The sequence below is a fragment of the Fulmarus glacialis genome, unplaced genomic scaffold (assembly GCF_000690835.1).
Source record: "Fulmarus glacialis isolate BGI_N327 unplaced genomic scaffold, ASM69083v1 scaffold43964, whole genome shotgun sequence".
Taxonomy (NCBI): Eukaryota; Metazoa; Chordata; class Aves; order Procellariiformes; family Procellariidae; genus Fulmarus; species Fulmarus glacialis.
In genome coordinates, this window is record NW_009207016.1 from 24,585 (window position 1) to 52,575 (window position 27,991).

Sequence of the window (27,991 nt, forward strand, 5' to 3'; positions counted from 1 at the left end):
TTTTAAAAAGTCAATAGGTAACAGTCAAATCACCCTAACGTTAGGAGTTAACTGAAGCATGGCATCTTAATTTAGGCACCTTAATTTGGTCCTTTGCACTCTATAATAATCTAACTTCACGATTGCATGCATTTTTGTGTGCAACTTTATGAAAAATGCAAAACGGTGCAACTGTTTGAAAATTCAATTTCTGGGGTTTCTGACTTCTGATTGCTTGAATTTGTCAACTTTCCTTGAGAGCAACTCTTTCATAGGTAATAGTCTAAATTACAAAGCAGCTCTCCCCCCAGCCCCTCACCTCCTGGAAAAATCATAGCATGTCCTGAGGGAATCACGGGATATGTTTCCACAGATTGTGCAGGCAGTTGCGTGCTAGTCAGAATGGACTCTGACCTGATTGGAAGTGAGCCAGCTCTGATCCAGAAGCCATGTAGTCCTGTTAATAGAGTGTTTGAGCTGAAGTTAATATATCCTAACTCTCAACATAGCTTTTGTCTGGCCAGCTCAAAATGTCAGCAAAGCAGACCTGGAAATTTTTGAAGCCATACATGGAGTGTATTCTGCTCCAGCAGAATTGGAGCCTGAATTGCTTGGGCCAACAAGTTTTGGAAGAAGTGCCTTCTCTGCTGGCACACAATTAGATATTTTGGAATTTGATTTATCTTTCAAGTGATGGGAGAGATTATGTGTTAATGACTTGGATTTTCTCCTCCATTCCTTGCAATCTTATTCCATGTATTTTTTTTAATTGTTCATCCCTCCGTACTAATTTATCTTTTTTTCTCCTGAAGTTGCTTTATTACTAAGGGAATGATGTGAATTCAGGAGAAAGTGTCTTTTGTTCATGTTTCTGCTGTGCAGCTCTGCATCAGGAGATGACGACCAATTTCAGGGTGAATTATCAGCTCTTCAACACTGAGGTGGTTTGTACTTTGAGAGACAACCTAAAACAACTTAAATGCCAGTCTTTTCCTATATGGAAAATGTTTGCGCTTTCTATGTAAGGGACTTTACAAAAACTTGACAAAACTTAGCTAATTTTTTTGAGGAGAATGGACGTTTCTTCCCCCCTCCCCCATTTAGGATGTGTCTTAAAGTATATGCTGCAAAACCTGGAGACACTAAAAATTATCAGTGTGTTAAAAATTTACAGAAATGAAATGTTTTCATTTTGAGACCAGGCCTAAATAGTTTTCTACTTCAGTGGATGTCAAAACTAGGGAAATAAGAAAAGAATTAGAAGCAGATACATAAAGGGAAAAAATAGCATTAAACACTGTGTTTAGTGGTTAGAAGTTGACTGCAAAACTTGATCTTACAGTCAGATTTGCTTATATAGCTGTGCTTACTTAGGGTTAGCTCTGCATGACTGGTGTGCAGAACTGTCCTTGTCTAGAAGGATGGTTCTAAGTGAGGTCTGTTTAATAACACTCACTAAACAGAAGGGTTGCACACTAAAAGTTGACTTTAGAAGTGTATATGTCACTGAGTTAACAAGGAGAACTCAATCTCTAGGTCATTGAAGAAAGATGTTTTTTACAAATGCTCTCTGCTTGGGACCTGAGGTAGGAAACAAGGATTTTAGAATTAAGGAAATTGAAAAATAAATATTTGAAGCCTTGCAGTTTTAATTCAGTCATTTATTAAACCTATATTTCCTAGGTGCAAAAACTCCAAGCTATTTTGAAGCCGATGATGCTGAGACGTCTCAAGGAAGATGTAGAAAAGAACCTGGCCCCCAAAGAGGAAACCATCATTGAAGTTGAGCTGACAAATATTCAGAAGAAATACTATCGTGCTATTCTTGAAAAGAATTTCACATTTCTTTCCAAGGGTGGAGGTCAGGCAAATGTACCTAATCTTTTAAACACTATGATGGAACTAAGAAAATGCTGCAATCATCCATACCTTATTAATGGTAGGCCTCCTATTTTTCTCCTTATTCAAAAAAAGGTTGCAAGGCACTTCAGTAGGTTAGAAATTCTATTCTAGTGTGTCTTTTTATTTACTCATTTGTTTTAAGTAGGACAGTGAGATAACCTTTTAGGTTCTCTTAGGTATGGATATCTGCTAGCCAGGACAGGATTGCTTTTGAAGACATCTGTGCTGCTTTTTTCCAAGGCTTCCTAGCCCTGACAGAGTTAGTGTTGGTATTATCAAGTTTTCCTTTCTGTTATTTCTGACAAACAAGACTTCAGTTATCATGCAGGTTGTTGGATGCTGGCATAAATATGGCAATTTTTCCTTCAAAGTTATAGTTAGCTGCTACTTATTTTCTTGCCATGGAACATTATGAAATAGTAACTTAAAATTTCTGAATAAAAGTTGTGGGGTAAGAGATGATGATCAGGCCTGCTTTTATGGCCACGTGTTGTCAGTTCATTTTGCTAATTTTAACTAGTCAGAAAAAGATTTGTATGAATGTCATTTTAGACTACAATGACAAACATTGTTTTTCAGTTTGGTGCTACTGCTTTTAGATCAGGATTATCTATGGCAAGTACTACAGAATCATAGAATATCTCAAGTTGGAAGGAACCCATAAGGATCATCGAGTCTAACTCCCTGCTCCTCGCAGGACTACCTAAAACTAAATCTTATGACTGAGAGTGTCATCCAGATGCTCCTTGAACTCTGATAGTCATGGTGCCATGACCACTTACCTGGGGACCCTGTTCCAGTGACTGACCATATGATGAACCAGCTAGCTATAGCTCTCTGAAGTATGCTAAACTTGTGTGTGTTGGTCAAATCAAATCTTCCCTTTGAGGATGTAATACAAGCCTCTGTACAGGGTTGCATTCTACTAGTTTCTTGTTTCCCAATTCCTCTTCCTTACTGTATATGGTTTATGCTATGGTTGGTTTAATGCTGGTTATAAGCCTCATGATGAAAGACATGTTTTGTTCAAAAGCCATATGGGATTTCAGGTTTTTTATTGTATGACTTCCATATTGCAATGCTTACATTTTTTTCTTGACATTTTTGTTTAAATGTGGGGGGAAGAATGCTTAAACTGATTCATGAAATGACATCTAATTATATTTCATGCACAAGTAATTATTCCAAAGACATGATATAGGGTTACTCCAAAGTACTTCAACCCAGCCATGCTGGTGGGCTGCTCAGTTTCTAAACTCAGATGAGCATACAGTAAAGTAGCTTCGTGGTTCTGGTGTAGGGTTTTTTGTTTGTTGGTTCTTTGTTTTAAGTTAACCCATTATAGAAATGACTTTACCAGAAAATAGTTTAGGATGTTCAGGTTATAAGCTTCTGCACTTGATGCTTTTTACATTTCTTGTTTTTCAGCTAATTTTTAACCTTGCCATTATTTTTCCTTATTTTATGTTTGCTAAAAGAAATAAACTGAATATTTTGCTGCTACTTTGTTTTGTCAAATGGAGTTCATGAGTAGTGCTTGCAGTGTTGCCGACAGCCGTGATCTTTTTCCTCACAAGTCTTGTATCATTTAGTGTCTGTTAAAGACTGCTGAAGTCCAGGTGGCTATATAGAAAATTTCAAGTATTTTTTGATGACTGTATCTTAACCCTAATAAAGGGAGGTGGATTTGTCTCTTGAATGCTTTTGCCTTTATTACATTTTTGTGACTTTTGAACATTCAGACTTGCTTGGTGTCATGCAGGTGGGTCAAGCCTTCAGATTTGAGGGAAAAATAAATGAATCCTGGCTATTATCAGCGTGGAGATGGAACTATATAAATATGTCCTTTGTAGTTCTAGGACAGAAAATACTCTTACATCCTGTAGTTGTCTGAGCCTGAGGTTTTATTTTGTTGATTGATAATTAACATCTTTGTACTTAGAGTGATGGCACAAGTTTATTGTAGCTCTACCAAGAGGTCTTGCAGTGCTAGTACATAATGTTGCATAGTGTTCTCCTGATGAATGATTTGTCACCGTAGCAAGTATTTGAGACTTAACTGCTTTTATAAAAATGTTTCTGAATCCTTCTCATTTTCTTCAAGTTTACAGGTTTTGTGAGCAAGCAGTACTGCATGTGTATTTGAATATCCAAGTAGAACACTGTGTGTTTTGTTTTGCATAAAAGTTGCAAGCAAGTCTTCTAGATAATCTTCAGTTAAGAGCCATAGAAGGTTATATGATGGAAGTAATGGTAGGAGTTGAATGTCGAGTGGTTTTCTTGTTTGTTTCTTGATTGGTAGATCTGTTCTGTGGAGGGGAGAATGGTGGTCTGCTGAGACTGTCTCAGAGTAGACTTCTACAGGGAGTTACTGCATTTTGTGTATTCTCCAACCAACTTGGGCAAAGCATTGTCTGTCATTTTTCTTAGAGCTGGACTCCTTGTTTTCTCCATAGCAACCATTCTCAAGTATTTATACATCATTCCTCTTTCTCTGTCTCCCAAGAGCCAGCAGTGGGGAGTGCCTCTGTACTTGCACATCCTACAGTGTTGAACATTGGAAAGGTTTCTTACTGTGTTCCTTATGCCCTCTTGAGCCCTGAAAGCCTCTCCTAATTAGGAGTGGAAGTGGAGATTTCCCTGATGGACCAAGCACACATTCAAATACCTTCCTTTCATCCCCTACTAAAAATCAGCTAGGGTAGGAACTAGTGTTACAGACCTACAGGTACTACGTCAAGTAACTTTTGGGTAACAAGCTACTCAATGTACATCACTTAATTGCAATTGAAGTAGAAATTAAAAAGTCAGGGTAGTCTTTTACAGGGTTTAACTAAGATAGGGTTATTGAAAGAGCAGATTTTTGGAGGTCATGGTCTATTATGGAAGTGGGTCTTGCTGCGACCAAACTCTGATACTGAAAATTCACCATTCATTAGACCTGTTTGTGGGTTTGTTGTGGAGTGCTTGGCTTAGGTGATTTGCTTTTGCAGATGCTGTGTTTGTATATTGGTTTACTTTCATAGTAGTGAAACTTAAATTTGGATATCACAGCTGATAAGAAATAAATGATGTAACCAAGAAAGATCACTGAAGTTACTGTATATGAACTACTTGACAGCCTACTATATTCTGAAATTGTCTAAGCTCAGTACAGAATCTGATATTTCCTACCCAAAATTCTGCCCGTTTTACAAGATGGGAAGTGATATGATTGAAGGGAACTTGAAGGAGTGTCTGATTGTACTATTTTCACATGGGCTTGTTTTTCTTATGTGCAAACCATTAGGATCAGTAACGCTTTGAATCCAGATAAGGAAATCCAGATAAGGAAATCCAGATAAGGAAATCCAGATAAGGAAATCCAGATAAGGAAAACTCAGGGATGTAACATACTTTAAGTGTGGTCACATCTTGAGTCCGTTAAGTTCTAGAAAAGCTAGTAGTGCAAGTGTATTGAGTATTACAAAGCTGTCAGACAGCCTGCTTAGGGTGGTATCTAGTTAAGACGCCACATTACAGTAGGCACTGAACCAGCGATCGCACAGGGAGGGTGTGTTTGCATGTTTGTTTACAGGGATCTGCTTAGAACTGGGATATGAGAGAGATGCTCAGCAGAAGCCTGGCAGTAAGCTGTTTCCCACCCATTCCACCCCCCACAAGCCCTACCACCTTTCCTTGTGTTATTCAAAAGCAGTATTGAAGCTGAATATTATACAAACCAGAAATACTTTATAAACTACATTTTGTTAAAAACAAACAAACAAACAAAAACCACCAACAAAAAAAAACCCAGAGGGATTGAAAAAGACAACTCCAAGAAAGGGTTTATTTGGATGTGAAATAAGCTTAGAATGAAGATTCCTAACCTTTTACATAGCCAAGAATAGTAATCTGATAATTCTCGGAATAGTCCACTGTTTGTAGAAGTGACATAAAAAATGGAATAAAAGCATAGGAGAGGTTGAAGAGAAAACTTGAACTTGGTCTGTAGCGTTCAGGTAATGAGTAGTACAAGGAAATATTTGCTGCAGTGCATATCGTTCATAGGCAAAGAGAGTGGCAAGAAAGAACTTTTGACTAATTCTGGAAAGAATATATACATTGGGTGGCTTCATCAAACTGAACAAAAAAATTCATTCAGTGAGAAAAGAAAGCTAAATGGAAGGTAAAATAATAATTTCACAGCTGCTTATCCCCCCCCCCCCAATTAGTTTTTTCATTTTTTGGATTTTGATTCTATAATTAATAATGGAAGGAGCAGGTCTAGGTCATGTACGTGTTTAAGCCTGGTTTTGGTTTTGGCGGCACAGACATCAAATGTGATTTGTATTCCTCCTATTTCCCTGTGGAAATGAGATATTTTTTCTTTCGTGTTGCGTTTAAAAAAGGACAGAAAATCCATTTGATCAGTTGGAATATGGTTTACTTTTTAATCTTTTCTTCCTTAATTTTTCATTAAATAGTTGTATGAATTTATTTAGGAAATGGTTTACTCTTGTTTAAAAGAGGAAAAAAGAAAGAGGATGCTCAAAGTTACTTTTTATTTATGCTGTATTTGTGTATATGTTTGCTTTAAATTTAAGCGTAATATTTTTTATAAATGTTTATTCACATAATGCTTAAAACATTCCTGCAGTTTCTATAGGGTATTGAAGGCAAACTCATTGTTTATTAATAAAACCCTTTGCAGTGTTCATGTATTGCTGTCCAATCTTTGCAGGTGCTGAAGAGAAAATTTTGGAAGAGTTTAAAGAGACACACAATGCCGACTCTCCAGATTTTCAGCTCCAGGCAATGATCCAGGCTGCTGGCAAGCTAGTACTGATTGACAAGCTGCTGCCAAAACTGAAGGCTGGTGGCCACAGGGTGCTTATCTTTTCCCAGATGGTGCGCTGCTTGGACATACTGGAAGACTACCTCATTCAAAGACGGTGAGAGCAACAATATAATACAATACTAACTAAACTGTGCTTTCCTCAGTGGCCACAGTATTTAACCTGTGAGTAATCTATATTGAAAAGGGATGAAATTCAAACACTACAGTATTTTCTGTTGTGATCTGACTAAAGGGAAAAGCATACCTGTAAGTTGCAAGTACTGAGATTTTTCTTTTGGGTGAATACAAAATGACCTTACATGGAGAGCTTTAAACCTCTTTGTTTACTACTCAGTTAAATGTTTTGGTGGCTCTAGAGTTTTTTAGCTTAAGCCTGAATGTTTATTTCATTCCGTGAAGTGAAAGTCTGTTCTTCACCAAAACACGCAAAGCAGGAGACAAAGTAGTATGTCTTCCACTGATGAAGTTAGCCGATACAGGAACAGTCACTCAGTTTGTTGTAGTTCTTTTGACCCTATAGTAGCATATTTTCCTTTTTTTTTTTTATTGCATATTCTTATAAAGAAACAGTGCCATTGCAGTAAAGTTCTCCTTATAAATGCATCTTTATTTCAGGTACCCATATGAACGAATTGATGGCCGAGTAAGAGGCAACTTGCGTCAGGCAGCTATTGACAGGTTTTCAAGACCTGATTCTGATAGGTTTGTTTTCCTGCTGTGTACAAGGGCAGGAGGTTTGGGCATTAATCTTACTGCTGCTGATACCTGCATTATTTTTGATTCAGACTGGAACCCCCAAAATGACCTCCAGGTAATATTACAAGATATGATTTTATGGAAAATTTTTCTTTGCCTTTTTGCTGTGAAATTTTCTTCACCTACAAGAGAAATTATCCATTGTCCCTCTCTTGAAAACATAAAGATAATTATTTGTATTGAAAGCAATAACTTTTAAAGTGCATTCTCTGTATTGGTTATTTTAAATTTTTTTCTTCCTTTTATCACTGTTTTTGTTTCATCAGGCTCAAGCACGATGTCACAGAATAGGACAGAGCAAATCAGTGAAAATTTACCGGTTGATAACAAGGAATTCTTACGAAAGGGAAATGTTTGACAAAGCTAGCTTGAAGCTTGGCCTTGATAAGGCTGTGCTACAATCCATGAGCGGAAGAGAAAACGCTACAAATGGGGTGAGAATTAATATATTAAGGGGCATGATCAACAAATGCTATGAATGTGTAACACTTTTCTCGCTTGTTTGCGTTTTAGCTGGAGAACAGTGGTTTTCAGATGGAGCACGGCATGTATTTTAAAGTAGGGTTAATTAAGGGCAAGGCTACATGAACTGGCTCAGCCTATCTAATGGCTCACTTATTGCCAAAAGGGGGCAGGTGGAGTCATGTTCCCTCAATCCTCATCCATTCTCATCATTCCACTCTTTAAATTATGTTGATCCTGGCACTTTATGGAGTTGTTCTAGTCAGCTTTTTCTGGGGTAGCCTTTTTGCTTTGAACTTTTTTTGCTTTTGTCAGGTTAGTAAGTTAAATCTGCTCCCAGGAGGAGTTTAGCCGTCATCAGAGCTAGAGTAAAGGGATTCAGTGACAATGAATTATTAAATCGTTTAAACCACTCGTATAACTTCACCCTAAGAATTTTGGTGTTCGTATTCTTCTTTTAAAGGTGACTTCAGCATGAATGTTTAATTGATCAACATCACATTATCTTAGAGTTTCAGTTCTTAAAATGCTAAATAAAAGGACAATCAGTCTGATCATGCTGTCAGATGTACATATTGGCTGATGTCAAAAAAAAAAACAACCCAAAACCCTCTCTTACATGTTACAGGTGCAACAGCTTTCTAAGAAAGAAATAGAAGATCTTCTTCGAAAGGGGGCATATGGTGCTCTGATGGATGAGGAAGATGAAGGGTCTAAGTTTTGTGAAGAGGATATTGATCAGATTCTCTTAAGGCGAACACACACGATTACTATTGAATCTGAAGGAAAAGGCTCAACGTTTGCAAAGGTGTGCATTGACATTCAGAGGAAAATTAATAAAATGTGACCAGGGTAGATGAAGTAGTATTAAATTGCCTTCTGTGTAAATTTAGTTTTTCAATGTACTTGTCTCAGATATTTTCCTCACAAATGTTGGGATATCTGTATTTCCAGTCATGGTAGTTTACAGGCTTACCTTTTTTCTTTCTTGAAACTACCACTTTATAAGTCTTAAGTATTGTATTTACCAGTGAAAACAGATATTCTTTGCAGCATGCACTTAAGAAACCAATGCATGTGTTTTCACATTTACTAGGCTAGTTTTGTTGCATCTGGGAACAGGACAGACATTTCCTTGGATGACCCTAATTTTTGGCAGAAGTGGGCAAAGAAAGCTGAGCTGGATATTGATGCTTTAAATGGAAGGGTAAGAGCTTTATGGTAGTTCCTACTACAATTAAATTGAAGATTTTCCCCCCCTCCTAAACGTCTATGTTTTCACTTTCATTTTAGAATAACTTAGTTATTGATACACCAAGAGTAAGAAAGCAAACCAGACTCTACAGTGCAGTGAAAGAGGATGAACTGATGGAGTTTTCAGACCTGGAAAGTGATTCTGAAGAAAAGCCTAGCACAAAGCCCCGTAGGCCTCAGGACAAATCACAGGGTTATGCAAGAAGTGAATGTTTCAGGGTGGAGAAGAACTTGTTGGTTTATGGGTAAGGATTAAATATACTGATTGTGGCTAAAGAACTGAAAATATGGAAATGATATATAGTAAATAACTCATCCTTCTCTTGGGCAAGTTCACATAATCTCCTACTGTGTAACCTTTACCTCATTATGTTGTATACATGCCAGTGAGATTTTAAGTTGCTATATATGTAAGTTGCTCATATATGTGTTATTTAGCTTAAAGTATCCGAGTGGCTCACAGATGGCTGTGAGCTCACTGGTGAGATGCGTAGTTTTGTGATGATGGAATATTTGTTTCTGGTTTCTCATAGTGTAAAGAATTCCTGAGTTACTGAGGTTTAATCTCTCCTTTCTAAGTGTTGTGGAGAATAACGAAATGTATTTGTAAAGAACAATGTGGTTGTGAAATCAACAGTCAATTTAGAGGTTTTCAACATAGATTCTGGTATTTCGGCACCACTTAAATTCAGCTATTTGATACTTTGTTTTTCCCCACTGGATTTACCAATTTTAATTTTATCTCTTTGCAAGCAAGAAGCTATATTTGACTGCTTACACGGGCTTCAGAATGATTCTGTTTATTTCAGGAAGTTGCGTACAACAATTGCTAATAATGGATTTCAGGATCAAAATAAGAATGATTCCCCAAATCCCATGATTGTAGGAATTGGTTGAATTTCCTATTTGTAGCTTACTGGGACCATGAGAGTTAAACATATGTACTTTATTATTTTGATGTAGTTCAAGTGCAGCTTTACGAGCAGTGAACTTATTGCCTGTTCTGTAAAATAAACATTCTTAACTCTTTAGTGCTGGAGGTTGGATTCCCTGATGTAACCTGCAAATGCAAAATGCATTAGTGCTAACAAAGGAGGTCCCAACTTGCTCGGTACTAGGAGTTAAATTGAAAGTCACAAATTAAAACACCAGTGCCCTAGTTGTTGTATTGAACATATTTTTCTTATAGCTGGGGTCGGTGGACTGACATCCTCTCACATGGGCGCTATAAACGTCAGCTAACAGAACAAGATGTGGAAACCATCTGCCGGACTATCCTGGTATATTGTCTTAATCATTACAAAGGGGATGAAAATATCAAAAGTTTCATCTGGGATCTGATCACTCCAACTGCAGATGGGCAAACTCGAGCTTTGGTTAATCATTCCGGTATGTCTACCACAATCAAATAATGATGCTAGTAAATAGGAAAGAATTTCTTCAGTCATGCTATGTATTTAGTTTAAACTATAGCCATTCTGACATGTCGTAGGATCTTGTCAGATTTTATGAGTAAGGTGGGCTTTGACTTGGTCTGTACTTAAAGTGGAAGTCTCCCTCAGACACTTTGTAGGATGCAGTGCAAGTTTTGAACAAATATTCTAGCATGATTTTTAAGTGGCACTTACTGCTGGAGTTACTCTCTTTCAAATTGCCATAAAGCAGAAAGCTTGTTTCCTTATGGCCATTCAGATTCATGAGAGTTTTTGCAAGAAATATTTATATAACACCATTTTCTGGCTAGCGCTCTGAATTTTTGAAATCTTCACACCTAAATTTGCATGAAAGTTTTGGTTGATTTTGTTATTTTCTGTACTGAATTATGTTGCTGTTCAGTTTTGGTGGTTGTGTTGCCAACACAGAAATGAATATAGCAGTGATACTTAGTTTAAATGTACGTTTGTAATGCAGTTTGAGGTGAGAGCTTTCCTATTCAGATTGTATAAGAAGTATTGGGATTTTATGTAGGTCTGTCTGCACCAGTGCCCAGAGGGAGGAAAGGCAAGAAAGTAAAAGCCCAGAGTTCGCAGCCAATGCTGCAAGACGCCGATTGGCTCACAACCTGTAATCCAGATGTATTATTTCAAGAAGACAGCTATAGGAAACATCTCAAACATCACTGTAATAAGTAAGTATTAATAAATATTTCATTTAGAGTTTTTTTTATTACATGCTTTTGAAAAGTCCACAACTTCTTTTGGATATTTTTAATAGAATGCAGGGCCATTTAATAGGATGTAAAGGTCATTATTACTTTTTAATTTGGGGATAATCATCTTAACAGATAGCTGGCTACTTCTGTAAGCTCTTTATGACTGATCATAAAGAGCTTAAAACACAGTTCTGAAGAAAATTGTTTTCTACTTACTGAATAAGAATGGAATCAGATGAGGTTATTCTTTTTACCATATAAAGGAAAGACTGTATCCCTACGCTAAGTCTATTTCTCTTGACAATTTGTTATCTTTAAACAAAAGCTGTTTGTTTCTTACCCTTCTTGTGGGGTCTCTCAGGCTGATGTCCTTAAAGTTCTGTTCCTTAGATGTTAAACTCAAATATCCCGTTCTTAGTTTCCAGAGTTTCATGTAGTAGTTCACCTATATGTGGGTGTATCTCTTCTCTTCGTTCTTTTCTCCCTTCCTCTCTTGCTCTCCACATTATACAGAATATTTTCTCCTTTGTTTGAGATAAAATTTCTCACCAAGCTCTCTTACCTGAATCAGTGTCCTGATTTGATTTTTGAAATTCTAAGCATGTTACTAAACTGAAAGTCTTTGGCGATAAAGATCATTGTATTTTGATTTGGATGTTACATTGTTTTATTGTTGCACGAATGTCTCTTAAGAGCCTCTCTTACATTCTTCTAGCTTTTTTTTTTGTAATTTCTTAGCTATTTTTGTGTCAGCTTCCTTTGACAGTGTCCTGGTTCTCCATCTCAGTTTTGCTTACTAAATTCTCCATTACAGACACTGAACCTAACCCCTGTCCCAAAAATATTTGGTTTTGGTGTTGGAGGGCAAGTTGTTTGCTTTTTGGGTTTGGGGGGTTTTGTTATGTTTTGGTTTTAAATTTATACTCTTCATTGTATATATACAATGCAGATGTAATGCAGTGTTACTGAAAGGTCGTCATTACTTTTGTGGGTTTAATATATATTCTGTCTTACTAATACTGTTTATTGGAAAGAAATTATTGATTTGAAAAGTACCTGTGGCCTGTCAATAGGGGGTGTGATGTGAAGGAGGAAAGGCATTTAAGAGGTTTATTAGCTCGTTTCCAGATGCTAACCAAGCTTAATTCTCAACTGATGAAAACAGATACTTATAGAATTACGTTAGCAAGTGCACATCCAAATAAACTGCTTTTTGATTTTTTTCTAAATTGTTACTCAGATCTGTTATTACGTTTCACTTGCTCTTAAAGTAATTAAATTCTTTCCTGTAACATTATTTTAATCTCCCAGGTAACATGTCCTCACTACTTGTTATATCAGTTTGCAGATCAGACTTAAATTAATTTTTAAAATATTGCTTCTGTAATAATACAATAGAACAATTACAAGGATCAGGAAGACTGATAAATGTGCAAGAATGTTTCCAGTTGCTATCTTTTTCCTTCACTTCCCAGATCCACCAGGACTAAGTGAATTGTAGAAGCAACATGTTTAGCCCAGGTAAAATCAAACAGAGTGGAAGCCAATTAATAATCTGAGTAATTTCCTTCAAAAGGTAGCAGTAGTAATTGGCTTTATAAGAAGTGGTGTCCTGTCCTTATGTAACATGTATGCTGTTTTTATGCATAGAGCTCCTGAAAGGTGCAAAGAGCCTCTGGTTTTTTGGTTGATGTTGGGTTTTTTCCCCCCTGCTCCTCTTCTTTGGCTTGATGTAACAGCTGTTATTGCTTAATACTAAGATGATAGAGACTGTCAACAGCTTATTTACATAGCCACACAGGGAGCAGGGACACCTTACTGGTCCCAGTTATCATGCATACAAAAAGAAGCATGTCTGACATGTTTTGAATTGTAGACATGACCTTCATTCAAATCCCTGCTCTTCCATAACACATGTAAAAGCGGGTATTGCTCCAGTTGCATCAGATCTCTAATAAGGAGCTCTCAAAACTGGTGGTGGTCTAAATTTTTCATGCAAGTGGGTGATCTGATTACTGCCTCCCTGGTCACCCTTGCTGTTACAGGAGCAGCAGCAATTCAACAGTTGCTGTGATGGATTTGGGTACAGTGAGAGGGCAGGCTGAGTAATCTCCATTTTAGCTGGTACTGATTTTACTTCATGAACTAGGCAGCAGGGGGTGCCCTGAATTGGGTAAACATAGGAGAGTGGGATTATTTTCAGGTGGATACTTTTTCTACAGAGATGACCTCTTTTCTAGTCTCCTTGAAAAGCCAGAGTCTGCCATTCTCTCTCCTGCCAGCTTCAAGTGTGACCACAACACCTGACAGCGCTTCCAAAAATGACTGTAGTATTGCAGAGATGGGGAAAAACAAACATGGGCAATGAAGATTTTTCACTTCCTTGTAGCAGTTAGGTTGTGCTCAGGTAAAATTAAATAGCAGTTTGAACTATAAAGAGTAAAAATAGTTAATATCTCCCAAGGGAAACGGGGGATTATTTTTTTCCCCCCATTCTCAGAAGCAAAAAGTTGTATAATCTGAAAAACCTGACATTCCATATTGAGGGTTTATTGTAAGGTAGTAAAACCAGATTTTATATCTCGTTTGTTCCTACAACTTCTGATGTGCTTCCAAAAATGGTATTAAGGCAGCAGCTGAGGAAATTTTATGAGATAATGAAGCAGAACAGTTACTGAAAGCCATCTGCTCAGTTGTTTACAAACTTGCTTCAATACTTCAGAGGCAGTGGTAGAGTACGTGTCTAAACTTCACAAGCTGCACTAGGTAGAACTAAATGAAATGCGCCGGGGCCGGGCTGAGCTGGGTCCCTCTCTGTGCAGTGTAAGCGGTTGCCAGGCAGGCCTGTTGGAAGCCAGCAGAAAGCACCACACAGAGGTGATTATGTGCCACCATCTGTCACGCTTCAAGCCTACCATACAGCATGGCTAATCAGCCTTGGCAGGATGATGGATGAACAGCAGCAGCTGCCAAAAGCCACTGTTGGCAAACAGTCCTGAAGTTAAGAACTTTTTCCCCCCTCTGCCTTCCTCTCCAGGGTCCTGCTGCGTGTCCGCATGCTCTACTATCTACGACAAGAAGTTATAGGGGACCAAGCAGACAAGATCTTAGAGGGTGCTGACTCAAGGTTAGTGCAAGTGCAGGTTTATTTTTTGCTTTATGACGCTGGCTTTTATAAAGTATGTGTAATATAATAATGCAGCTTTTAAAGGTTGTCACACTTTATCTCTTAAATTCTATTCTCAAGCAGCCTTTTTATTTTATCAAGCGCCGTGGGTGATTTTCTTGGGAGAGGGAATGATGTGGGAAATGACAGAAGTGGATTTTCAGTTCTGCTAATATTGAAGGATTATTCTGTCTCAATTTAAAAAATTTAAAAAATATACTAAGACCTTAAATGAATCATATTTGGATAACCATTGTCATTCCACTCCCAAAATAACCTAATGTTGGGTTTATTTGTTGTGGGGTGGGAGTTGGTTTGTTTGGTTTTGGGTTGTTTTTTTTTTTGTTGGGGGGTTTTTTGGTTTTTTGTGGTTTGTGTTGGTTTGGTTTTTTTCCTAACCATCCTAATTATTTTTTCAGGTATTTCAATTTCTGTTTTGGGTTGTTGTTTTTTTTTTTCCCCCCTCGAAATTCATATTTACAAAATAGCATGAACCACATTTTTTTAAAAAAAAAAAAATCTTTGCCTAGTAATATCTTTGAGAATGTAAATAATGCTGTCTTTACAGTGAAGTAGATGTATGGATACCTGAGCCATTCCATGCCGAAGTTCCTGCAGACTGGTGGGATAAGGAGGCGGATAAATCCCTTTTAATTGGAGTATTCAAACACGGTAAGTGATGTCTCACTCTGAACAAAACTCAGTTGTAAAGCTTTCTGTGTGTAGGACTGTTCAGTCATAATATTAACAAGTATTGTTCCAAAGAACTGTTGGCTTGTGTCTCCCTTTTTTTTCTTGCCTGCATTAAAAACCTAATATGAGCTGTAAATATCAGATGCTGTTTTTAAATGTTTGCAGAACATTTGAGAAGAAAACATTACTTTCTTGGCTGTAAATAAAACAAAACCATATTTGTTTAAATAATAGCCAAATAGTAAGATAGATCTCCATAAACTTTGCTTCTAGCACTGCTTCACTTGCTAACTCTGCCAACCAGTGTCAAAGTGGACGGTGGGCTTAACCTCTGCTATTAATCTGTACAAGTGCCTCCTGGGCTTTGTTCCAAGCAATATTTCACAAATGTCAGTGTTGAGAACTCCCGGCTCCCTTGAGTGGGATGCAGCCTTGTTAACTTTGAAAGGCTGGGGATGCAGAGCTGGCATGATATATACAGTGAGCGATTCCTGATTATAATCCCAATTCTCTGGAGGTCGCAGAGGTATTCTCAGCAGCCCAGCCTGACTAAAGGGGAGAATGATGGCTTATAAAACCTTTCATGATTACAGTTTGGCTTGAGGCTCTACAGCAGTTAGGAGCAGTGTGTTGTAGTACAAATCCTAATTGAATTGTGCTGTTCTGCCTATGTACAGCAGCTCTGTTTTGTGGGCTCAGCTGAGGCAAGTCTAGTCTAAAAATCATTTTCCTGCAGTGCACTGTTGGGATCTGCCATTTTCCATCTAGTCAACTTAGGCAGTAAAAAAGCAAACAGCAGTTTGAAAACCATAGAGGGAACAGTGTCATCTTACTGACATGCATCATCCTAAACCTAATAAGACAGGTTCGTTGGCCTTATGTATAACCCATGTATACAGCATTTTTGCAGCCTACGTTGAGGGTTCCAGCGGGGCTGGAGCTATAGAAAATGCATGTGTGTGTGTTTCCATTCACATCTGCATGTTTCCAGTAGGGAGTGTTGAATGTGGAGAACCACTGTGAAAGTCATATAGGAAACTTAAAGAAGTTTTTCACTTGTGAAAGATTTTTACTTTACCTTATAAAGACATTCAATTGAATGCTTTCTTCAGTATCTACTATTTGTTAATGTTACTGATGTGAAAATGTTTCTGTGCTGATGGAATTTATCAATATGAAAAATTTCATTACATGAATGAAATGGTTGTTTCCAGCACGGTGACAGCTCCTTTGTTTTATTTAAAAATAAATAAATGAATCCAGAAAATCGTACGTCTACTGCCTAAACCTATTCTATTCACAGCTGTTTATAGCTTTTTAAAAAAATTTGTCTGCCACTCTGCATGCAGGTTATGAGAAATACAATTCTATGAGAGCTGATCCAGCACTGTGCTTTCTGGAACGGGTTGGCATGCCTGATGCGAAGGCCATAGCTGCTGAACAGAGAGGGACAGACATGTTGGCAGATGGCGGTGATGGGTAAGGAGGACATGAAAAAATTAATAAACTTTATCAGCATTGTATTTGTTGGCATGAGTTCATATGTCATATTTTGCTTACATCTCGCCTGAGGATCTGAAGTGATCATATGATGTAAAAAGTACATAGAATTGTTTACACAGTTGAGCATGAAATACAAATGTGTAACTTGGTATACCATACTGATGGCTTTTGTAGCTTTTTTGCTTTTGTCCAGAAAATCATCCCCCCCTCAAAAACAATATATTTCTTGAAAATATTTCTTTTAAATATTTTATAGCGGTGAATTTGACAGAGAGGATGAAGATCCAGAATATAAGCCAACCAGAACTCCTTTCAAGGATGAAATTGATGTAAGAACTTCAACTTTCTGTAATTACAAATATATACAATTATAACTGATTCTCCATGTTTACCTTAATATGCAGTTCTTAAGTTTGAGAGCTACCAGATAAACACACCTTACAAAGATTGTTTGCTGCTGTGTTTGAGAGATGACATATTTTTCTCCTGAAATGATAACATATGGTCAAAACTGAAAACTAAAATAACTTCTGTCTTCTCCCCAAGGAATTTGCAAACTCACCTCCAGAAGACAAAGAGGAGTCCATAGAAATACACCCAAGTAAGACTATAGAAAAGAAATTAAAAAGGCAAAAATGGACCATTTAGTGAAAGGTGGACTGTTTATATTGCCACGTGAGGGAATAGGTTGTGTTTTGGGAAAACACCACCGTAAACTTCTTACTGCCAATTCTCTTCACGCTTCTCATCTTTCAAAACAATTATTTACTGTCTTTGAATAATCCACATTATGGCTTTCTGGGTTTCTAACTACATAGTAGAAATTGTGATGATAAAGACCGGATGTTTCGTAATGCAGCCATTGATGTTTTTGCCGAGATAATCTTGGAAGTTACAGATATGTTGTTTCCTCAGTATGGAGGAAAATTGCCAAGTTTAAGTAAGAATAATAAAGTGGGAAATCATAAGCATAGGTGTTCCTCAGAGGCAGAATGATCTTCTTAGTAATATATTTAAAGATGCATTGCATTAATTTGAATACTTACAGTATTCATAATATGTTTGCATTCATAACATTGAATAATAATGCTTGATGGTTATCTCTAAATGCTTCACAAGCATTTCTGAGTTCTTAGAGTTGGATGGTTTGATTCTATTTTTTATTTCCTACCATGTAGTTATCCTGTTTCTAATTTGTTATGCACCAATATTAATGAGGCATATGTTCTTATCAGATAAAACAGGAATCCAGTTCTAGCCATAGAAACTTTGAAATGTTTAGTGGTGGTTTTGCAGTGCACAAATACTTCTCTATTCTCTAGACAAGCACAGTGAAAGCAATGCTGAGTTAGGCCAACTCTACTGGCCCAACACTTCAACCCTGACTACCCGTCTGCGTCGCCTCATTACTGCCTATCAGCGCAGCTATAAAAGGCAACAAATGAGGCAAGAGGCACTAATGAAGACTGACCGCAGGAGACGTCGGCCTCGGGAAGAAGTGAGGGCACTAGAAGCAGAAAGGGAAGCTATAATAACTGAAAAACGACAAAAGTGAGTTTTTTAGTGATATCTTTCTTTAAATTTCGTTTGAGCTTGTGTGTCACTAGTACTGCCCTTCTGTTTTGAAAGAATAAACTAAGAGGGTTTTGGGGCATCCAGACTATGTTTGGACTCTCATTTATTCAGTGGCCTTACTTCTCTTGCTTCTCCTTGACTAGATGGACAAGAAGAGAAGAAGCTGATTTTTATCGTGTGGTGTCTACTTTTGGAATTATTTTTGATCCTGCAAAACATCAATTTGACTGGAATCAATTCAGAGCATTTGCCAGGCTTGATAAAAAGTCCGACGAAAGCTTGGAAAAGTATTTTAATGGCTTTGTGAATATGTGTAGACGAGTGTGCCGAATGCCAGTCAAACCGGATGATGGTAAGTTTTAACTGACTGTAAGAATCAACGTGACTGTTATGAGACAGTGGGACTATTGAAACTTCGTGCCCAGGTGTAATGATTTTGAAATGGGTGTACATTTAATCGATATTCAACAATACGAATCGTTTTCATTGCAGAACCACCTGATCTTTCCACTATGATTGAGCCGATCACAGAAGAGCGTGCTTCTAGAACTTTATATCGCATAGAACTGTTGCGGAAAATCCGTGAACAGGTTCTCCATCACCCGCAGTTGGGGGAGAGGCTAAAGCTTTGCCAACCAAGCTTGGACCTGCCAGAGTGGTGGGAGTGTGGTAAACATGACAAAGACTTACTGGTTGGTGCTGCTAAACATGGAGTCAGTAGGACAGATTATCACATTCTGAATGATCCTGAACTCTCTTTTCTTGAGGCTCACAAAAACTTTGCTCAAAACAGAGGGACAGGTAATGCAAATACTGTCTCTTCTGTAAACCCTCTGGGTGCTGGCTGCAGTCAAACACCACCTATTGTCTCATCCACACCAGTACAAGAAGAAAAGACTACAGAACAAACGGAGTCTAAAGTTGAAGGGTCTGAAAATCCAGCAGCCAAAGAAAAGTCTGATATCAAAGAGGAGACAGATATTGCAGATAAAGACACTAAACCGGACTGTGATGCTGAGGCTGAGCCTGGCTCTGTTAAATGTGAATTGAAAGACGTAGAAATGAGTACAGATGTAGACCCAAAATCTATTTCTGAGAAAGGTTCAGAAGAAGATGAAGAGGAGAAACTGGATGATGATGATAAATCGGAAGAATCCTCCCAACCTGAAGGTAACGCATTGGTCAGAACAATTCCGTGTGCTTAGCATGAGCTCCACAGCTGTTGTAGCTTGTGCCAGCTGGTAAGTGGCACACACGAAGCCATTATGGAGCTCGGGATGGGCTGCATGTAGCAGTTCCTCTGCCCTTCTGCCTATCAGGTGGCTAGATAAGCTTTCATAAAAACCATTCAGCATCAGCAGGGTATTCTCCCACAAGGGATTGTTTCCAAGATAGCTTACTGAGCCAATAAGCACGGTCTCTGTGCCAAATGCAGAAGGCTACGGCTCTGCTATAGTAATTACTGAACAAAAGCCTGAGTTAGAAATGTTGCATCAGGCCTGGTTGTTTTAACCTATCTAGTTGGGTTGGCATTGGGTGTTTGGGAACTTTTGTAGTTAATGTCTGGTCATGGTTGTTATTCAGCAGAAAATTTTGATGAAGAAAGCAATGCCTCTATGAGTACTGCAAGGGATGAAACACGCGATGGATTCTACATGGAAGATGGGGATCCCTCTGTGGTTCAGCTGCTTCATGAGAGAACATTTGCCTTCTCTTTCTGGCCTAAGGTTGGTTAGGGGTAGAATGACATGTGTCCTTTTCAACAGAGATAAAATACAGGAAATGTGTTTGCAAAATAACAGCGAGCTTTGTACGATTCTGCACTTCTAGTGGGCAAGGGACTTTTTATGAATGATTTGTGGAATAGCATTTTATTCTTCAATTTCATACAAATTAGCAGAGGAAATGAAAGGACTTACTTTACTGTAAAAAGTGTCATTTAGTAAAACAACAAACTACTGATAGATATGAGTTCTTATAGGCTCCATAACGGTATGTCAGCAGAATCACACCTCTGGCACCTCTATTGATGGAAACAAACTTACGATTTTGAATTATGGATTTCGTCTGCAGAGCAATCTGCAAGGTTAAGAGCAGAGATTCTGTAAGATCACCTTTTTATTTTGGGGTGAGGAGATTGTAGAGAAGAGTATTGGTGACCTACATGATCTAAGCCATTATGTAATTGTATTAAGGTATCCTGCAAACATAAGCAGCAGTTTTAGATAGGATAAAGCTATATCTTATTTTGGTAACAATGCAGAAAATTATCTAATATAAAATGTTTTTAGAAATATGAAACCGTAACCTCATAATAAATCCATACATAATTTAGTACTCTCCTTTGCAATAAGGGTAGAGAGAGAAATAAAGTGGTAATAGTCTTAAGCTTACTAATCACCATAACAGGACCATCTGGTTTGGGACGGGGGGGCAGGGCGGGGGGACCTTATTCTTAATAAGCTTATTCCTGGGGAAAGCAAGCAGTCTGTTGCAGCTGCTGAGATTTGCTAGTGGCTTTTGCATTGTTTTGCTGTTCAGGAAGCTAACTGATGCTCATATTCACTACCCAGCAGTATTTCTCATAGTTCTGAAGTTTCTACTACTTCAGGCAGGCTAGCATAGAATGTGCTTGAATACTGAAATGGAAAAAATCAAATGATACTCATCTTCTATTTTGGAATATTGTATTTTGGAAGCATGGGCTAAAATCTTATTCCAGTCATAGTGTAAAAGTAAAACAAAAAATCCTTCATCTGTATAGGTTCAGCATAAGTAGACTAATAAACATAATTAGAGATTTTTAGTGTACACGCTTCAGTGAAATTTGAAGTGATAATGGGCGTGGAATGAAAATTGACATTCATTAGATGTCCCTAAGTTGGTGCCCGTTTTATAATGTTGAACTTTATTAATAGTGACGCTAATGAGGATCCACTTCCTAGGACAGAATTGCAGATCCAGCCTCTTGGATCTCGAGAACTGCAGCTTTAAGATACTGATTGCAGATGTTTTGATTTTCCCTTCCTAACTGTTGATTTTGCTAACTACTGAAGTTTTGCAGAGTTCCTGTTGAATTTGTCAGTTAGTACATTGTCATACAGAAAACTTGGCCTGTCTTCCTCCTTCCCCCCCAGTATAAATGCAGCTTTTAAATTCTAGTGATGTTTTATTCTACAAAATTGTCTGTGTATTAGCTTCTTGAGAGGCGATCACTTTATCCTGACCTGCAAGAATTGTTGTTTTTGAATGTATTTCTTAAGCTTTGGAAGCTGGACTGTGTCGTTTGAGTTTAAAAGGCAGTTTTCACACTGAAGGTTTGTTATGTACTTTGCCTTTATGCAGGACCGAGTAATGATCAACCGATTAGACAACATCTGTGAAGCAGTGCTGAAAGGGAAGTGGCCAGTAAATAGGCGCCAGATGTTTGATTTCCAGGGGCTCATACCTGGGTATACTCCAACAGCTGTGGACAGCCCTCTACAAAAAAGGAGCTTTGCAGAGCTCTCCATGGTTGGTCAAGCCAGCGTCAGTGGCAGTGAAGATATCACTGCTTCTCCTCAGTTATCAAAGGCAAGGATGCATCTTTTTCTTTCTTACATAAAATATTTTATCTTGCATGCACTTCTTTTGCATAATAGAAAAAAAACCAAAAAATAGTATTTCTCTAAATAAAATGGGAAAAATAAAAAAGTGTTTCTTTGAATAAAATGAAGGCTTTGTTTTCAGAGTTATATGTTTGGACTTTTATTTTAAATTCAGCATAGCAAACAGAGCTTTGCTAATGTCTGGAAATGCTCATTTTTCATTAGGAAGATGCACTCAATTTGTCGGTTCCACGTCAGAGGAGGAGGAGACGAAGAAAGATTGAAATTGAGGCTGAGAGAGCTGCCAAGAGGAGAAATCTTATGGAAATGGTTGCCCAGTTACGTGAGTCTCAGGTGGTCTCAGAAAATGGACAAGAAAAGGTTGTAGATTTATCAAAGGCCTCACGAGAGGCAACAAGTTCTACCTCAAATTTTTCATCTGTTACTTCAAAGTTTATCTTGCCTAATGTCTCCACACCCGTGTCTGATGCCTTTAAAACTCAAATGGAGCTGCTGCAAGCAGGTCTTTCACGCACACCCACAAGGCATCTACTAAATGGCTCTTTAATAGATGGAGAACCGCCCATGAAGAGGAGGAGAGGAAGGAGGAAAAATGTAGAAGGGCTTGATCTGTTATTTATGAGCAACAAACGGACATCATTGACTGTAGTAAGACAGCAACCTTTTTGTCTCGTATTTGTTCTTCTGTGTCTAGTACTTTCTGAATGTGAGTTTAAAGTGTTGTTATACTCTCCCTAATAGTAATGTACAGTTTTTACCCAACCAGCTTTTTCTTTGTGTTTAGAGCTGTTACTTCTTTTTGAACCAAATAAAATGGTGTTCATATTGTTCATATCGAATTTTTACTCTAGCAAATTGTGGCTGAGTTTTAAGTAGCTGTAGTTTCAAAAAGACAAAAAGACTTTTTTTTTTTTAAACAAAACATAATATATTTGTAACAACATAACATTTTGAGGCTTAAGTATGTCTTTCTTACTGTGTAGAAAGGGGAATGTCTTGGGGGCCATTAACTGGAAGCGCCTGAAAACTGCTCTGTTTTTAGCTGTATGTTCTTTAATGTTCAAGGATGCTAAATATACAAAATTCCCTAATGTGACAGTATTGCTTTACATAGTATGAATATTTAAACCCCATTAACTCTTGCGTATGCAAAATCTCCTTGAGCATATAGCTTCAGTCCCCAAAATTATTTCTCACAGGTAACTGTTCCCTTGAAGTGAGAATTAATACAGATGTTAATGTTTTCAGGAGGATGCAGAAGTGACCAAAGCTTTTGAAGAAGATATGGAAGCCCTACCAGCAAGGAACATTCCATCTCCTGGTCAGCTGGACCCAGACACTCGCATCCCTGTAATCAATCTAGAGGATGGGACCAGACTGGTGGGAGAGGATGCTCCTAAAAACAAGGATTTAGTTGAATGGCTTAAATTGCATCCTACTTACACTGTAGATATGCCAAGTTATGTACCAGTAAGTATGTGATTCTAAAAGGTTTGTTGTGTTGTATTGTATTAATACAGAAGTTAGTTTTACAGACATCAAAATGAATTTCCTCACATTGGGCATAGTCATTGGATTTTGTAACTGTTGGTTTTCAGTAGAGGTTTTCTCTTTAGCCACACTTAATGTGGTATCTAAACACCTAAGTGGCACCAGGGTGTATAGGTTGCTTCTCCTTTCTTAATACTTGTATATGACTGTGTTAAAACAGTGTTGGTGTCAAGTTCTGCAGAATTTCTTCATCTGATAAGAGAAAAGATTTTTCTGAGATAATCTGAGTGTAAAGTAATTCGCCCCTTCTTAAAATTGTTGTGAGAAGGAGTTCCGTGATTGGTGATGTTTGTCAAGAAAATGAAAAACTAAAAAGCAATACATTTCTCTTCTTTCCAGAAGAGTGCAGATGTGCTGTTTTCCCCGTTTCAGAAGCCGAAACAAAAACGACACAGATGTCGAAACCCTAATAAACTGGATATAAACACCTTGACAGGAGAAGAAAGGGTACCTGTTGTAAATAAGCGAAATGGAAAGAAGGTAAAAATTAAGTTAGTTCAATGGAGGTCTTTAGTAATGTCTTTGCATGTGGAAAGCAGGTTTTCTACTCCAAGCTTCCTTTTTAAAAGTTTAATAATTTGGCACAGGCAGTTACTCTTACTGGAATGTACCACCCAGTTCCTTTAATTCCTTTCTTGCTCTTTTGATATGTTCATATTTATCACTAGTATCATTAGCCGGTTTCCATGTAGTTTTCCACAGTCTGAACTGAAAGTCTTTACTGCCATCCTTCAGAGATGAAAGCGCACAGATAAAAAATGTCCATATAAATAGTTGTGGGGTGGTTTTTTTTTTTTTGGTTTTTTGTTTTTTTAAAGTATTAACCTTGTCTTTTCCATTAGATGGGTGGAGCTATGGCCCCTCCAATGAAGGACTTGCCAAGATGGCTGGAAGAAAATCCTGAATTTGCTGTTGCTCCAGATTGGACTGACATTGTTAAACAGTCTGTAAGTGAAACTCTCATTCCATGCTTCCCTGTAGATTATAGCACTGAAATGTTGAAGGCTGTGTAAATTGATTATTAAGTCTTTATCTCATAGCTGGTTTTGAGCTGAGGAAATTGTAGTGTCTGAGTGGGAGTTACCCAGCTCGGGGCGGGGGGATGGCGATAGGAGGCCGCTGCAGAATGGGATTGAACTACACTCGGAAGATCAGCTAGAGTAAGGCAGCCTTCAGCATTTGTTTTGCATTATTTTTTTTCTTGTAAGCAACAATCCTTAATAAGCACAGGTATTCATACGTTAGGAACTATTAAGAAAATATTTGTCATATTCATAACAGAAATGGAATTCATCATCTTGGTAATAGGCAGCATCAAAGGATTAGGTTTTCTGCCCTTTCTTTTACAAGTTTGAAAATAAATGGTACAATTCTGCAAATACTCGATAAAATACTACTATACTGAAGTTCAGTATGAAGTGCAAAAAACTCGTAACTGCAGTATATCAGGGTGGTTTTTTTAATGAAGCTACAGAGTTTCACTATGTGTTGTTTTACTGTTGTGTTTAAATGTTAAAAATCTGTGACTTTGCTTTCTTCAGTTTTTCTTCATGTTCTGCTGCCATTCACTTTAGTAGCTAGCTAGTCATGATTTGCTAGGGTTGAAAAACAAACCACTTTTGGAGTATGCTGAAATCCCTTCGGTTTCTTCCATCATCACCAGTTAACTGCTGAAAGCTATAAAAGCTAATCGAGAATAAAGCTTGTTTTTTCACATCCCCTTTTCAGGGTTTTGTTCCAGAGTCCATGTTTGACCGTCTTCTCACTGGACCTGTTGTGAGGGAGGAAGGAGCAAGCAGAAGAGGAAGAAGGCCAAAAAGTGAAATTGCCAAAGCAGCTGCAGCAGCTGCTGCTGTAGCATCAACTTCGGGAATCAACCCACTACTAATGAACAGTCTGTTTGCTGGAATGGACCTCACAAGCCTCCAGAACCTACAGAACCTGCAGTCTCTCCAGCTCGCAGGCCTCATGGGCTTCCCGCCAGGGTTAGCAACAGCTGCTGCTGCTGGGGGGGACGCTAAAAATCCGGCTGCCATGTTGCCTCTGATGTTGCCAGGGATGGCAGGATTGCCCAATATGTTTGGACTAAGCGGATTGTTGAATAACCCGATAACGGCTACTACTGGAAATGCCACTACTGCTTCCGGTCAAGGAGAGACTGAGGATGGCGCTTCAAAAGCTGAAGAGAAGAAAAATGAAAATGAAGAGGAGAACAAAGACTCTGAGAAAAGCACAGACACTGTTTCTGCTACTGACTCTGCAAATGGATCTGTCAGTGCTGCTACTGCGGCGACTACCGCCACTGCCACCACTACCACCACCACCACCAACACTGGATTGCCCACAAACCCTCTGGCCTTCAATCCTTTCCTGCTGTCTACCATGGCTCCTGGCCTCTTCTATCCATCTATGTTTCTACCTCCAGGACTGGGAGGATTGACTCTGCCCGGTTTCCCAGCACTAGCAGGACTTCAGAACGCAGTGGGCTCCAACGAAGAGAAGGCTACTGACAAAACTGAAGGAACTGCCTTTAAAGATGAAGAAAATCTGGAAGGCAGTGATGCAGAGGAGAGCCTTGATAAAACTGCAGATTCCTCCGTTTTAGAAGATGAAATAGCACAGGGTGAAGAATTAGACTCACTTGATGGGGGGGAAGAAATAGAAAACAATGAAAATGATGAATAACCAGTACCAGTTACAGTTAAAGTGTTTTAAACTTTTGACAAGTGGTAGTCCTACTGTTTACACTCACAGTTAATGTCCATACTTAGTTTTTATAAGCTGTTCTGTAACATAGTGTAGCAAAAAAAAAAAGTTCAAGTCATGTTATACAGATGTGTCAAAAGGTATCTTGGTCATTAAGTATTGTGCAGTGCATTATTTATTATCCCTAGGAGAGATGAAATTTGAGAGGTGATCATGTCTTTTTAAGGAAATTGACATAATGCTCTGCTTTTTTTTTCTTTTGGTACCATTGGTATTATGAATTAAGCAGCAATTTGTAATCAAGTGGCACTAATAGAAGGAAGTGCTGCTTAAAGGAAGGATGAAGTTATATATTTAATTTTTTTTTTTTTTTTTTTTGCTGTGAAGGTCAAGATGAAATTTACCATACATATCGTACTCGCGCTTCATTTTGACTGTATGGGAGTTCACCCGCTCACATGCGCGCACACACCCACACACACACTCTCTCTCTGACAATCTTCATGATAGTGTGAATGTCTCTGTCTTGAGACACAGCAATAATAAGGCAGCTGTTGAATGTGAAGAGTACCTTTTGGAAATTAACCCGCGGAGAAGGTTCTTACAGGATAAAGCTACAGTTTAATCGTCTCGTGATCTTGTAATGCACTGGTATAAACAAAAAGAAAAAAATCAGGTACCTTTTTTAAATTAAAGGACTTTGTTACTTTAGCCACAAAGCTAAACAGCATTACCTCAACTCTAAACTAGCCTTGAAGTTTACAGACATGACTTTGTAAATGTATTGTTTTTCTTTGTTGTGATGTCTTTTTATTTTTTTTCTTTGGAAACTGCTATCATGTAAGATAAGATGTAAATTGCTGCCAACTGTAGTAATGATGCTTTTAATAAAAGTGACCCATGATATGCAGAGATGTAATTATAGAATGTAGTGTTTAGGGACATCACAACTGGTGTTCGCTTTCTGTATTTGCATTGTGGCTTTTTTATAGCATTTTTCTGCTATATTCTTTATAGATTAGTGGCTGTAAATGCTGAACTGATTGTCTTCAAGGGACTAGGCAGGAAGAGAAACCTTGAATTACCTTCATATTTTCCACTTTAAGTAACTCTACAGAAATGCACACTAAAAACCCTACTTTACTCCTTCAAAAGGGCATGAGAGACTGAGAATACTTTAAAATGTGTTCAGCATGTGATAATGTGGTACACTAAAGAACAAAAGGGCAAAAGAAAAACGAGGCTTTAATAGGCACAATATCTAGGTCATTTATCCTTGGTTAATGGGTAGAAAAACACAATGCTGTAGTGACAGCAAGGGATACAAAGGCTCTGTGGTATCCTGTAGACCAGAGCTTGTGATGCCAGAAACCACTGTGTCAAACAACCTACATGAAACTAAAACTGACCCACTTTTCATAAAAACCAGTGTCTCTTCTGGAGAGCTACCGATTCGTACCCTTTTGTGACCTTTTGATATTTGAGATAATGTACCATTTGAGAACTTCTGTTTTCACAGTGTTGTCACCTTGACACACACATACACAACCATCTCAAGAGTGAGGATAAAAGGTTAGATTTTCAGTGAAGTACATGAAAAATTAGCTATTTGAGTAGCCAGCTGTGGGTGGACCCCGTCTTAGGACTAACATTATCTGTGCTTTTGGAATGCTGGAGAGCTGCAAACCTCGCTCTCATGTCCACTGTGAATTTGCATGAGAGCTCAAATGGACAAGTATTGCAAGGCCAAAATTCGGTCCTGAGGGGGACATATGAAAAGGGGTGAACTTGGCCTGAAAAGAACGTTTCATGAGTGATGGAAGTAGATGAGAAATGAAGGCTTA

The 27,991-nt window shown here is 38.1% G+C and overlaps 1 protein-coding gene across 1 annotated transcript in view; it reads left to right on the forward strand.

Annotated features, from left to right (window-relative positions):
- The window catches only part of CHD7 (chromodomain helicase DNA binding protein 7), a gene marked incomplete at its 5' end in the record, with an annotated part of 50,173 nt that extends 23,115 nt beyond the window's left edge, over positions 1-27,058 (forward strand). Inside the window, 25 exons of the mRNA XM_009575941.1 lie at positions 1,663-1,918; positions 6,605-6,815; positions 7,337-7,532; positions 7,744-7,911; positions 8,568-8,747; positions 9,036-9,146; positions 9,233-9,438; positions 10,383-10,582; positions 11,162-11,321; positions 14,383-14,472; positions 15,080-15,183; positions 16,554-16,683; positions 16,964-17,036; positions 17,254-17,308; positions 18,030-18,258; positions 18,426-18,634; positions 18,775-19,452; positions 19,804-19,818; positions 19,867-20,009; positions 21,628-21,855; positions 22,095-22,538; positions 23,139-23,360; positions 23,781-23,921; positions 24,284-24,388; positions 25,170-27,058. Coding sequence (XP_009574236.1) covers positions 1,663-1,918; positions 6,605-6,815; positions 7,337-7,532; positions 7,744-7,911; positions 8,568-8,747; positions 9,036-9,146; positions 9,233-9,438; positions 10,383-10,582; positions 11,162-11,321; positions 14,383-14,472; positions 15,080-15,183; positions 16,554-16,683; positions 16,964-17,036; positions 17,254-17,308; positions 18,030-18,258; positions 18,426-18,634; positions 18,775-19,452; positions 19,804-19,818; positions 19,867-20,009; positions 21,628-21,855; positions 22,095-22,538; positions 23,139-23,360; positions 23,781-23,921; positions 24,284-24,388; positions 25,170-26,126 — 5,511 coding nt within the window. The remainder of the gene's footprint in view (positions 1-1,662; positions 1,919-6,604; positions 6,816-7,336; positions 7,533-7,743; positions 7,912-8,567; positions 8,748-9,035; positions 9,147-9,232; positions 9,439-10,382; positions 10,583-11,161; positions 11,322-14,382; positions 14,473-15,079; positions 15,184-16,553; positions 16,684-16,963; positions 17,037-17,253; positions 17,309-18,029; positions 18,259-18,425; positions 18,635-18,774; positions 19,453-19,803; positions 19,819-19,866; positions 20,010-21,627; positions 21,856-22,094; positions 22,539-23,138; positions 23,361-23,780; positions 23,922-24,283; positions 24,389-25,169) is intronic.
- Positions 27,059-27,991: the final 933 nt, after the last annotated feature.